The following is a 13,946-nucleotide window of genomic DNA, read 5'->3' as shown; positions in this document are numbered from 1 at the left end:
GGGGGGGAAGACTCCTGCAAGAACATTTCAAATCATTAGCAAAGCACTTTTATTAAGTTAGTCATGAATCGATAAAAACAGCACATATCTGCCAAACATTTACAAGCAAGAGAATTTTTACTGCTAAACAAAGTTAAAAGAACATAACCATTCTGTAAACATGCACATTAAATATTGTGATGAGTAACCCTTTCAGTAGTAGGTCCTTGTGCAAATCAGTTTACTATTCCACTACAGGAATCCTAGGGGTCTCAAACAAGCATCATAACAATCAAATGTGTATCTTGTCCTATGAGGATGAGGCAAATAAAAACATTTTGCGGCTGCCTTCAATGAACTCTCATGGACCAACCGTGCAGATAATGCAGCTGGTGGAGAAAAAAGCTTGAGCTTTGGATGTTACCCACCTGAACACAAAAGAAATGTTTCAGTAAGAAGTTGAGCAAATAGATTGAGTGTTTACTGCTCAGACTTTATAGTAATGATGCTTCTTTTACAAATATCAGCAGTGGCTAAAGCATCATAAAATAATAAGGTAAGTCATATTAGGCACTACTTTTTACAACCCAACTACCCAATCACTTATGTTGATTTCTAACAAGAATGTATCATTTTGTTAAAGAAGTGTAACCAAAATGGTTTGACTGACTGACATACATTTAAATTCATATTCATGAGATGTTTAGACATTCTGAAAAATAAAGTGCTGTCCATTTTTATATTTAGTTATTCATATAGTTTATGTCAACAGTATTTAGTTGATGTACCAACCTATTGGTTTTTGTGTGATATTCTAGGACATTTGTGAGGCACTGTGCCCCTAGTCCCCTGCCTGCCAGCACAAAAATGACGTCACCGACAGGCACACATTTCACTGAGAGACTTCTCCATGGCATCCTTGAGGCAGCATGCCACTTGTTAGTGGTAATATCATAGTATTCTACTGAGTCAAGGCCACCTGGAAAACAGGGAATCCCCCCAAAAAAAAAAAAAAAAAAAAAACAAAAAACCCACACACACACACACACACAAACAAACCACCATGCATTATACAGACCTACTAGCTATGGCCATCGTGATAAACTACAGTAGTACTTTGATTCCTTAACACCATTTTCTTTACCAGTTGACCCTTCGCCTCCAACAGCATAGATCTTGTTGTCGATAACCACTAGCCCATGGTTCTTCCTGGCAACCCTCATTTCATGCAATTTTCTCCACCTGGAAGGTTATAGCAGAAAATAAATATAGTGTAGAGGAGAAAAAAAAATCTAATGCGTATTCTTGAGAGTTTTATGACCCTCTGAATAAGCTTTTAAGGGAATTTATTCAGCAAGATTTTCAAATGTTTGATAATGACAACCTTGGTGCCGAAAACCGATGTCCAAAGCAAAGTGTCAAAAACCCTAAAGTTCCCGGAATTGTCATTGAAATCTGGTTCAAAATTAATCTCCAAATTCCATTGTTAAAATGTGCAGCTTCAAAGCAGAAATAGACTGGTTTACACCCACGTACAAAAACTATTCTATAATCAGTTTCTCTGCTTTGACATGAAGCCTTGAAAACCACCAATGGTTACTTATGCTATGCCCCAATTAAGGGGCTGCATGCTTCGGAGGCCGCATTTGAAGGCCGTTTATGTCACAGCCAGGCAATGAAGGCTGCTCCAAATGAGTCCTTCATTTCCCTGGACTTCGTGGCCCAACCTATCCCAGAATTCATAGCACCTCCCAGCCAATTCCAGTTTCCAATAATGGCGGAAGCTAACTAGTTGTAATATTACTCTTTTCAATACTTTATTATAAAAATATTATTAATAATATAAAAATACTTTTCAAACACTGCAATGGCGGAGGAGCCTGGCTAAAGAGTTTGAAATATTACAGTTCTCTTCCATAGTGTTCATTTTGTCGTTTCCCTTGCTCACCCCAAAAAGTCACAGCTGATAGCTGCCCCATCCTGAGCCTGGTTCAACCAGAGGGTTCTATCTGGTTAACAGGAGTTTTTCCCTTGCCACCAACACCAACTCTCTCCACTACGGTAGGATCTTTACTATATAAAGCACCTTGAAGTGACTGTTGTGATTTGGTGTTATATAAAATAAAACTTTAACTTGACAGAGTTTGTACCAACCAATCATCCTGCTCCTAGTATTTTATTAGCATTACTTAGGACTAATGAGAAGGTATTGGCCATGTAGCCATACAATCTATGGATGAGCTTATTAACAATCTTGATAATGTATCAATTATATAATTTTATTATATAAATAGAATTAAACTAAAAGTTCAGAAAACTTTACTTCTGACTTCGAATTTGGTCGAGATTTTTAGAAGATGCATTATGGTATTATTTTGAAATCCCATGTTTTCACAAGTTTTGGTGTCCTTGTTGACCACCTGCCGGGGTGGCTATAAGATCCACTGTGCACTGGGAGAAACCTGGAAACCATGTATTTTTACACTGGCGTCCACTGTGGCCAGTACAACAACAGTAACTTTTGTGCTTACTTATGCAAGATTAAAGCTACGTTCACACTGCAGGCGAAAGCTGGGAACTGTGTCATAACTTTCAAAGAGGTCCACAGCTGACCCACCTGCAAAAACAATACATAATATCAGACTAAAACTGCTGGGAAGACAACGTTGGAGAAACGTTAACATTTTATTTGTACTGTATAACCTGCAGATTCTGACAGAAATCTGCAACTATCCTTTGAAGCACCGCTCCTCTCTTAAACAGCAATAAGGATCATTATTAGGTTATTTACATTATTATGTAAACAACAAAATAACTTAAAGCAAAAATTGGGAAACATGAAGTCCGAAGTCTTTATATTAAGGGCCATCAGTCAAACAATATAGTTTGCTCTGGGTCTAAACAGAGTGCGTTGTGTGTGACGTCTTCTTTTGCGCATGCGGCCGCTTTGAGCGTTCACACTAGAGCGCGTTTGCTGTCGCATTTTATTTGTAGTGTGAACGAGCAGACAAAAAACAAAATAAACAAAAACGGATTTGATCAAAAAAAATTGGAATTGAGCATTAAGACCTGCAGTGTGAACGTAGCCTAATACTTCAGCTGCCACTTTTCTTTTATCTAATTCATCAAAATTCCAGCGTAATGCAGGAACACCATGCACAATCGCCAGTGACACTGGTCAGTCATGCAATAAAGTGGTATACATTTAGCTTTAACTTTGCTAGCCTCCTGATGCCCATTGATTCATACACCTCCTTTAAAGCACAAAGTCCCAAACATTGCAAACATACACAGACCAAAAAAAAAAAAAAAAAAAAAAAAAAAAAAAGCAGCATACAGAGCTGTAGTGACTCACTGTTGTGTGCTGGGGTCATAGACCTCACAGTTCCTGAGGACTCTACCAGAAACACTGTTGCCAGTCAGTCCTCCACAAACATAAATGAGCCCATTGGCCTCCACTGAGGCATGACTGCAGCGGGACACTAGCATGCTGGTGTTGACCTGCCATGACTCTGTCATTGTGTCATAACTTTCAAAGAGGTCCACAGCTGACCCACCTGCAAAAACAATACATAATATCAGAAACATATGCTTGCAGACATGGCTAGAAACTTTCCCCACTGATAACAAGTTATACTACATTCATAGCAAAACTATAGAAATTCACTGCCCACAGTCTCTTCAAGAGATACACATATCACCATGCATACCCGCTTCTGATCCTCCAGATGTGAAGATCTTGCCCTCAAAAACACAAGCAGACATGTTCTCACGAGGTGTTGGTGGCCCTGGCCTGGAGCATCTATTCCTCAGAATGTTGTAGAAGTCTGTGTGTTTGATGTGAAAGCTGTGTGAGCCACCTAAAATGGAGCCCACCCTATTCTGGCGTTTTGACAGTTTGCAGTTGATGCTCATCCAGCTGTAATCCTGAATGGAAAGCAATACCAACACTTGTGTAATGATTAGAACAGACCTGCTATTGTATGGAACTATTGAAAGAAAACAACAAAACAAACAAACACCGAAGATTAACCAAATCGTTATTCTACTAATGTGCACCACTATTTAGCCTCATTTACTGTTTGTTGCTTCGTGCTCATCTTCTCAATCTTATTTCCCCTTAACCTTCCACCAAAAATGGCTGGCCTGCCTTGAGCTGGAAGTCACTTTGAGAGTTTTTCCTCCTTATAGTAGGTTAAAGGTAGCTCATATGTAATCAGTGGGATTCCTCTACATTTACCTAAGGTGGCAATGTAAATAAGCATCAAGCAACTGCTAAAAAAGCACATACCCAAACGATATTACACAGTCTGAAGTGATGCCCCTGTGGCTAGAATTGGTAAATATTTGTTGTTACCTTGGGGTCAAAGTAGTAGCAGCGGTTACCATTAAACAGACCAATGCAGTTGTCGTACTTCTTGCGACGTGGTTGGCTGAGCTCTCCAAGGTCCCACATTGCACCTAAGGCAAAAAGCAATGAGGGTTTTTTTGTGAATGAATAGATCCATCTACACAGTGGAAAGCAATATCGCAACTATTTGAACTTTGCCTGTGTCACGTGACGAGCCAAATTACCAATACTGGCCATTTAGAGCAACAACATATACATACACACACACAAAACCCAGAAAATATTCCAGCAAAACCCTGGAATTCAATTAGCCACAATATTATGTTGAACATGTATAACAGGTTTTACTGAAATTCATCAGTTTAAACTTTTTGCTTCCATTGAATGATGCAGATCATTTCATTGGGAATGTTGGTTACGCCACTGTTCTTGCATGAATGTCTTAAACTTGAATTTGAGTGCAAGCTCTCCATTTTGCTACTCACGGGTGATCATCTGTAAACAGTGTGGGTTGTCCTGGAAGAGCGGCTCAGTCTTTACAGTTTCTGACAGGAAGGTTTTGGGGACCAGAGGTAGGCGAATGCACCTCAAAACATCCACAATATGCTGTTGTCTACTTGGGATGTTATACTTTAGCCAGCGCACTGCAGCATCATAAACCTGAATGGAGCAACATGTGGGAACAAAGGCTTTCTACAGTGTTTTTGTTTTTAAACTTGCTTTAGTTAAATTTCAGGTCTAGTTTGATTTCAGTTGGCTACATTTTTTTGTTTTAAATATAAAATTTTAGTCGACACTGTGGTACCTGTGTCTCACAGTAGACAGTGAGTTTGTCCTGGTGCAGTAGTTGCGCGAGCTGTGCAATGTCCAGATTTAGAAATTCATCCAGTCTGCAGACATCAGTAAAGTGGAGATAGGAAAACTCCTCTGCTGCTGCCTTCAGCTCTGGACAGTTCATGCGGTCTGAGAGTACTGAAATGCCTGCAAAAGCACAGAACAGGAATCACTCAAAGAAATCCACAATGGCAGGTCTGTGTTTCTGTTGTTACCCAGGCAGTTTGTTGCATCAATCTGTCCAAAAATGAACTTCGCACACATCATCTTCACTGGTTCAATCTGGTACTGGTTGGCCACATTCAGCAATGACTCTGCATTAGTACTGTCCACTGTGATTCTGGGACACGGCAAAACACAAAGTATGAAAAAAGAAAACAATCTTTTATTGCCATATGATGAGTGTACTGCAAAGTAAGGTTAATGCACTAGTTATGTTAAGGCTTTCTGGTTTAAAAGTGAATAAAAATGCCATGTTCTCTCCTATTCTTTTATTTACGGCATGTGTTTAGAGCCAAGCATTTATAAAAAAATAAATAAATTAAAAAATTTTAAAAAAAAAAGGCTTGCTCTTAATCCAGTGCATTTGTCTGGCAGAAACCTTCCTTATGCCTTTATCTGCATGAACCTGTGTGTGCTGTGACTCAGCCACAGAAAAATGATCACACTTAAGTTCTTGTGAAATATCTAAGGTTTTCATTCCATGGCCAAGCATTGCACTATTTCACACTTTTCAGCAGAAGAGAGATCCTTTTTCTTTCCCATATAGCTTGAAAATGGTGGTCTGCTTAATAATGTGGAACATACTCTTTAGTAGTTTTTCCCCTCTAATTAGGCTCACCTGGTAAACTAATAGTCACAGGTGTCAGAGATTGATTTTAGTGATCCAAAGAGCACTGAGACACAGTGCCATCCATGCATTTAATTGAAAAACATATCTAATCTTTATGACACCAAATACAATTTTCATAATAATTTGGAACGCGGTGTAGGGATTATTCTGTGCAGAATAAGACTTGTGACACGTCAAAATCCCATTTTATGTGAGTGCACACAGAGTCTGAAGCAGAAAGCTGGCTTAAAAGAAAAAAACAAAACAAAACAAAAACTGCTAACCACTATTGTGATACCCATTACCACTGACTGTAGTTTTAAGCTTTGTCAAGCCAGTTAACACAAACAAAGCCTTATTGGGTTCAACTTGCTTCACAGTATAGCCCTGTTTTAAACACACTTACTGTGAGGTATAAATATATTCAAGCAACAGCTCAAGAATCTCAGGCTCAACACTCCTGAGCTCCACCTCAGGAGACACAGACTCCTTCATTCTGGCTGAAAGTGAAAAGAAAATCAAACAAACAAATAAAACAATTAACAGAACTACATCAACAGCCATACGCGTTTCAGAAATTAGCCATCTTTGTTGAAATAAACCATTGAGCTTTTGTGTTTGAAGCCAAATGCAGTCCATTTTGTTAAATGAAATGTATATTGTGAATTAAAAGGAAGGCAAGCAAAACCAGAGTCGATTTACCATTATGTTTCAACTCACACAGTTACTTAATTTTAGTCTTTACAAGATATTTACATTTTGGCTCACATGGTTCTTTTTCTATTTTACTCAACCTGAGGGATGCTCCTCTGATGTTTCTCTGGAGACAGTTTTGTAGTAAGGCCTCAAGGCAGAGTATTAATGTGTGTTCTTTTGTGTAGTTTTGTGTTATCCTTACTGGTGAACATAAGTCTGAAGACATGGCTGGCTGCAGCTAGCACTGCTCTGTGTGCTGCAAGGCGTTTTCCCTGAACCACAAGGGTCACATCACAGAGGCTGCCCTGGAGAAAATCAGTCATCAAAAAGGTGTACTAGATAGCAAGTTCAACTTTGTCAAACTTTCCTTGTGTTTGACCTAAAGCCCCAGTCAGAGATTACCAATGTAGCGACGCCAATTATTTAGTCGGGTAAATCAGAGTTTCCTGTGTTACTTTTGTGACACAGGAAATTCATCAGTAAAATAACATCAGTATGCGTCGCTAACCCGTCAACCTTGCTTTGTACTACAAAGCACAAGAACCAAGACGGGAACAACCACAGTCGTGCCTTTTGGCAGCATTAGTCTACAGGCTTTTGTATTCTTAAACACCCACCTGTTTTCTCACGTGGTTAAGGAATCCCATGTAGTTGGTCAGACATGTGCGCTCTCTGATGGCACTTTTTCTGTTATTTTTCTTGGCACATGATGAGGAGGCCATCATCCCATTTATGTCGGCGCTACTGTCAGAAGATATGTTTCAGTAAACAGTTTCTCTCAAACTCCTTCCCTTCTGCTGCTCTTGAACCAGGTGAGCAACACTCAAATTTCCTCAGACATGCAATATCAAAGATGTCGATATCAAAACACAAACTTGCTTTCACAGCACTACTGGGCCACTTGTTACTTCCATGTCTGTTTTATGGATGCAGGAGCTTGACAGGTTACAGAGAAGGAGATGCCCCAACAACTTGAAAAGTGAGACGTTCTGGAGAGCACTTTCCAATAGCTTTGTTTCTTGTTCTAGCTTCTTTTATCCCCCTCCCTTCAGTTCAAACACACATAGTTCAGGAGAAGACTAGCTCTTAACTGCCTCCAGTACCAGTACAAATGACGTTGGCCCCCAACAAACAATGTAGAAAACAATAGTTGGGTTGCGGTCACGTGGTTCTGATGACGTACGGAGGCAGCGCGATTTTTGAGTGGAGGGCGGAAGTAAACATGGAGGACACTGTGGAGAGTCAGGAGAGCAGCTATTGTGCAACTTTAGACCCCGTTTCTCGGGAGAGATATAAACAGATAGTTAAAAAAATATATCGGACGTGATCCGTATTCTTTGAAAATGTCCGAATACACCACAGAAGTAAAGGATTTGCCTACTATCGAGGCTGTGGATATCACCAACTACTTGGTCCTCCAGACTTCTTACTACACTAGGCAGCAAATGAAAGCTTTCAAGAGTCTGGAGGCGTACAATTTTTTTGTCAGCGGGTGGGTCCACAACCTTGGAACAAAACGTCTCCGTGATGGATACAGTTTGGTGTTTGCAAGGGTGAGTGTTTGTTCTTATATTGCTTTATCTTAAACACGCTAACAGTTAGCGGTAGCGGCTTTAACGTCAACAAACATGCCACATCCTTAGGACTTCGTTAGAGTGACAGTTGTTTGTTTCAAGGTAAACCATTCTCAGCGGTCTAACGAGACACCTCTGAAGACTTGGGTAATTGCAAAGGAGGATGGAGAAGTGATTGCAGCTCATTGCAATTGTATGGCAGGGTTAGTAGCCTGTTCTCCACTGTCACTAGGCTCAAATCCGGGCTCTCAGCCGTCTGTTGCATATCCAAAATCGCCTCTGCACATCGATGCTGTTCTGCCTTAAGCTTCATTCTTTTCTCTCGTTTGAGAACTGATTCCGATCTGGGTTTTCGTTCGTAGCCGAGATTGACCGTCGGAGCCCAGTCCTCCGACTCTTCGTGATCCAAAGCACTTGGGCAGCCTATAGTCCCAATCAAGTCAATATTAGACTACTAACTTAAAAGCACTAAGTAAACGAGAATTTAACGACTACCTAATGCTAATAAGTTCGTTTGCAAACATAACATTACCTCTGACGAAGTGGTCGCTGCAGACACGGGCATTGGCAGACTCTGCTCCTCCCGACTGTAAACGTAAATTTAAAATCCATTTTTTCCTACGTTTTTCGGTTAGAATTTTCCATTTTTCTCCTCTTCGTTGGGCTATTTTTGGTACCCTAAAATACCGTTTATCAGTTTCTCTGGTCGACCTACTGGAGCATCCGTAAACACAACAGGACATAGGCATTTTGCGTACTGTCTGTCTGTGATTTTGCGCTTATCTTTTTCACTTCCGACCGCCAGTCAAATTTCGCGCTTTACGTCGACGTCACGTCTACGTCAAATGAAACCTAGCTATTAACTAATTTTTGGGAGAAGTCAGCTGGAAGGTAGTGCCAAATCCTAATTACATAAAGAGCAATGAAATAGCCAGACATCACCTAGCAAAATACTTCTATTGTTTTGCTATGTTTGATTGGGTAGGACCTTCAAAGAAAAAACAGTCTACACAAACACTTGAATATTAGCTGGCATGCTATCCATTGCTAGCATGCCAGCTAACTCTAACTGGCAGACAAGAAGAAACGAGGGAGGAATACAGGGCACGCGCACCACAAAATGGCGAATTTAATGGTGGCTTTAAAAAAGCAAATCAGTTACCTACCTGCACCCGATCTCTCAGATCAAGTGCAAGAAAGCAAAGCTCACTTTTATACTACAGGAAGTCCCGCTTTGTAAGGGTCAAGGCCGTGACCTTGTTTACATCCGTGCCATACTTGCCACTTTTAACTCAAGAACACTCAAACTGAGCACGAGGCCCGGGGGCGGAGTCCAAGTGTTGGCGTTACTGCATGGAACGTGAACGTTGTAATGTATGCACGAGACACTTTAACATTCCACTGGCACAATGTACATTTTCAGACTTTAAATGTAAAATTTCCAGATTGTTTTATTTAATATACTTAATGTTTATAATTAACTATTTACTGTATATAATATCCTGTTTATGCACAGTAGTAGAGGACCGTTTCAGTGCACGTCGTACTCTAAAGTCTAGTAAACTCTAGTAAAACTATGCATGTGACAAATAAAGAATCTTGAATGAACTTGTGGCACAAACGGAGCAGCCTTTCCGAGTGCTCTTCTTGGAAACTGCGGGAAAAAAAACAAAAGAACTAAAAAAAAAAAGCCAAACTGAAAGAAACTAGATTTAAGAAGAGATTTGAGTTCAGATTTACGGAAGAGGATTAGGGCCACTGGGAAAAAAAAAAAGAATTCTGACTTTAATCTCAGAATTCTGACTTTAATCTCAGAATTCTGACTTTTTTCTCAGAATTCTGACTTTAATCTCAGAATTCTGACTTTTTTCTCAGAATTCTGACTTTTTTCTCAGAATTCTGACTTTAATCTCAGAATTCTGACTTTAATCTCAGAATTTTGACTTTTTTCTCAGAATTCTGACTTTTTTCTCAGAATTCTGACTTTTTTCTCAGAATTCTGACTTTAATCTCAGAATTCTGACTTTAATCTCAGAATTCTGACTTTTTTCTCAGAATTCTGACTTTTTTCTCAGAATTCTGACTTTAATCTCAGAATTCTGACTTTAATCTCAGAATTCTGACTTTTTTCTCAGAATTCTGACTTTTTTCTCAGAATTCTGACTTTTTTCTCAGAATTCTGACTTTTTTCTCAGAATTCTGACTTTAATCTCAGAATTCTGACTTTAATCTCAGAATTCTGACTTTATTCTCAGAATTCTGACTTTTTTCTCAGAATTCTGACTTTAATCTCAGAATTCTGACTTTAATCTCAGAATTCTGACTTTAATCTCAGAATTTTGAGGTGGGCACCTGCAGGCTTCCAGCTTCGGTGACAGCGATGTGTCCAGTTTGGCAGGTGGAGAACTAATTCACTAAATATGGTGGATATAAGTGACTTTTTGCGTGGCCGAGGGGTCCCCGAAGATGCTATTTTATTAATGGAAGAGCAGAAGGTGAGTAACAAAAAAGAGAAATAGTTTGGTGTCTCCTATTTTTACAGGAAAACAGTTACGGTACAGTTACAGTTAGCTGTTAGCATGCTTGTTAGCTTATAATGTTATATAGGAATGAACGTGTTTCACGATGTTACAGTATACTAGGTGAATTGACGTTTTAACTGTTGTTGATCGCAGGATCATCCCAGATGGGTTCGTTGCATTTTATTTTATTGTTCTACTATTTCAGAGTTTTTCAAGGCAGTTAAGCGGAGCTGTGTTACAGATGCTAGCCGCCTGCCAATATCACTGATATATTTGATGTGTACAAGTAAGTTACACTTAGTACAGCGGAGGAGAGAAGCTGTAATGAATGTTTATGCGGATATTTCACTCAGAAAAATGGGTGGCGTTCATACACAGCCACCGACACAGCCCCGGTTGTTGTTCTGACGGTGGCCGACTGACGATCCCCTCACAACATGTTAGCTAACACAAACTAATGTAGTGCATGTAACTGTGTATACGTTAGTGGTACAGTGTCGGAAGAAATGAGCAAACTGTTTATAATGTCAGAATGACATCATCTTTCTCCTATATATAAAAGTGCTGGCTGAGGAGCGCTGCCGGGTTGAACTTTGACCTCGGAGTGACGTGACGTTTGTTCGCACAACCAATAGAAGTGCAGAAAGTCGCAAATCAGGCATATTGTTCGCATAAACACAAAAATAAATAACGAAATAATCCCGATATTGTGCCAAAGACTGATTTACAATGTTACTTTGTGTTCTATGTGTAATACCTTTGCTTAAATGACTAAATGGACTGTGTATTTATGACTCTGCGTTATAGTCTTACATACATAAGTAACATTCATATGTACAGATAAAAATGTACAGAGCTATGTACACAAGCGTGTACACAAAAGTCTACTGCTGATCGAGCTGCTCAGTGGTCGTACAGTCTCATGCAGAGAGCGTGGAGGTGTTGTCCATGGTGGATGTTAGCTTAGACAACATCCTCTCCTCCCCAGTCTGCTCAGTGGACTTTAGCAGACCGCTAAAGCTGGCCCTCCCGACCAGTTTGTTAAGTTTCCCCCTGTCCCTCTCTGCCATTCCACCACTCCAGCAGACCACAACATAAAAGACAGCAGACGCCACCACAGTGTCGTAGAACATCCTTAGAAGACGTACTACCTACATCATAACCAATCAAGTCCCGCTTTTTTTTAAATACAGAAGAGGATTTATTATTTACTGAAAGGCTATGCCTTAGTTTGCTTCTTTCATTATTGTGTTTCGCCCTGCATAAAATAGATAGCTTTTCTGATAACTACAGTCAATACTCTCCTACTGGCATTAACGAGGCCTAAGAGGCTTAACTGTAATATTGCTTTGCAGCATAAATGTTGCAGAAAATGACTGTCTTTTCTTTCTTCCTGTGTGCAGATTGACTGTGACGTCATAGCGCTGATGGATGACGCAACTTTGGCAAACTACATTCCCTCGTACGGAGACCGAATTGCCGTCTTCAATTTCTGCAAAAGCAAGCAACCACTGTCAAAAAGAAAACTAGGACTTCTGCAAAAACTTCGTGAGAAAATGAAAACCAGAAAAGAAAGTCCAAAGGAGAACACTTCACATACAGATGCAGAAATAAGACAGACAAAGAAGCAAAAAGCAACACGCAATGTTGAGATAGGATGGATACATTGTGATGGAAAAATAGCCAAACAGGTGAGAGCGAAGCAGGGAGGTGGCACTAGAAAAATTCAAATGGCCACTGATGCTGGATTAAAAGATATTCTTCAGGAAGGAAAGAAACTTTTTTTTCCTAATGGCATATCTCCTAAGGGATGTGAAACAGATTTTGAGTTTGAGCGAGACTGACAATGTTACGCTTCTACATTGCAACAAAACCAAAAGATCCTGAAGAAGATGCCAGCGAGACATCTGAAGTGGTGTTTGTCTCAGAAAGCAGTGGCAGTGATATTAATCCATTGCAAGTGGGGGAAGTCAGGGGTAATTTTGATGAAGTCATCGCTGGTTCAGAAATTTTAGATGATCCAGAAATTACTTTTGGTCCAATTTTTGATGCTGAAGAAGATACAGAAGACACATTAGTCTATGAGGGTTTTCTTGTACCCCTCAGTCCACCTAATTCAGAGAACATAATAACAATCACCATACGTCATACTGACACTTTACATGACATGATTACTGCTTTCTCTGATGAGGAGATTTTGACCAAAACACTGAATGTGAAGCGCATACTTCCAGACAACACAGAAGAACCAGGCACTGGATCAGGAATACTAAGAGATGTACTCACATGCTTCTGGCATGAATTTTATGAGCGATGCACCCTAGGTGCAACCGTTAAAGTGCCATTCATTCGCCATGATTTTCCTGCTGAAAAATGGAAGGCAGTTGGGCGAATACTCCTGAAAGGTTACCAAGAATGTCAGTATTTTCCAAATAAACTTGCAATCCCTTTTATGGAACAAGTGCTTTTCAGTGGTGTTTACAGTGATCTTAAAGCACACTTTCTACAGTTTGTCAGCAGCCAAGAATGTGATGTTTTGATGGAAGCAGTAAAAGATTTCTCTGCAGTTGACTTGGATGATCTTGTGGAAATTCTTGACAGTTATGGCTGTAGAAAAAGAATCACTGCTGAGACTCTTCCTACAATCCTTGATGAAATAGCACACAAAGAGCTTGTCCAAAAACCAATGTTTGTTATTGACTGCTGGCGGGAAATCATCGACCCCCATATCTCCCTCAGTCCGGAGGGACTGACCAAGTTATTCTCTGAACTGCAACCAACTTCAAAAAAAGTGTGCCAGCTGCTGAAATTTGCTGTGGATTTGACTCCACAACAAAAAGAAGTGAAAAATCATCTCAAAAGATTCATCAGAGAGCTGGATAACATTAAACTTCAGAAATTTATGCGTTTCTGCACCGGATCTGACCTTATAGTAACAAACAGTATTTATGTGGAATTTCAAGATATGACAGAGTTTACAAGAAGACCAGTCGGACGCACGTGTGGGAATGTTCTGCAGCTAGCTAACAGCTATGAAAACTTCCCAGATTTTCGTTCTGAATTTAATGCAGTTCTTGAAAGTAATGTCTGGGTGATGGACATTGTTTAGACTCTCACAGCAATGCGCTACATTTGAACTGCTCATGCACACTAGAGCA

At 39.9% G+C, this 13,946-nt stretch overlaps 1 protein-coding gene across 7 annotated transcripts; it reads right to left on the bottom strand.

Moving 5' to 3' along the window:
* Window positions 1–5: 5 nt before the first annotated feature.
* LOC309697454 (kelch-like protein 7) lies at window positions 6–9,709 on the bottom strand. 7 transcript variants are annotated; one of them, XM_082519358.1, is made up of 13 exons: window positions 9,477–9,709; window positions 7,310–7,433; window positions 6,895–6,997; window positions 6,403–6,496; window positions 5,380–5,504; window positions 5,136–5,311; window positions 4,816–4,990; window positions 4,337–4,440; window positions 3,690–3,906; window positions 3,335–3,536; window positions 1,124–1,221; window positions 772–958; window positions 6–407 (listed from the first exon to the last, which is right to left on the bottom strand). In XM_082519358.1, exons 2-13 carry the CDS (start codon window positions 7,415–7,417, stop codon window positions 341–343), a joined length of 1,656 nt encoding a protein of 551 aa, XP_082375484.1. In that variant the 5' UTR covers window positions 7,418–7,433; window positions 9,477–9,709; the 3' UTR covers window positions 6–340. The 7 variants fall into 7 exon arrangements, with proteins under 7 accessions (XP_082375484.1, XP_082375482.1, XP_082375483.1 ...); XM_082519356.1 differs by having other exon boundaries at window positions 7,310–7,436; window positions 9,433–9,708; XM_082519357.1 differs by having other exon boundaries at window positions 9,433–9,708.
* Between the last annotated feature and the right edge of the window lie 4,237 nt (window positions 9,710–13,946).

This window comes from Aulonocara stuartgranti, assembly GCF_965226115.1.
Source record: "Aulonocara stuartgranti genome assembly, chromosome: 20".
Lineage (NCBI taxonomy): Eukaryota > Metazoa > Chordata > Actinopteri > Cichliformes > Cichlidae > Aulonocara > Aulonocara stuartgranti.
This window is presented reverse-complemented; position numbering and strand designations above follow the sequence as displayed.

Bases quoted from the DNA above. Each gene is read 5' to 3' on its own strand.
- LOC309697454 (XM_082519354.1), bottom strand. From the start codon at position 8,878: ATGGATTTTAAATTTACGTTTACAGTCGGGAGGAGCAGAGTCTGCCAA. The intron at 4,991-5,135 runs GTACCACAGTGT...TGCTCCATTCAG, and splicing joins CTGTCTACTGTGAGACACAG to GTTTATGATGCTGCAGTGCG. The intron at 959-1,123 runs GTAAAGAAAATG...CCTGTTTTCCAG, and splicing joins TGGAGGCGAAGGGTCAACTG to GTGGCCTTGACTCAGTAGAA.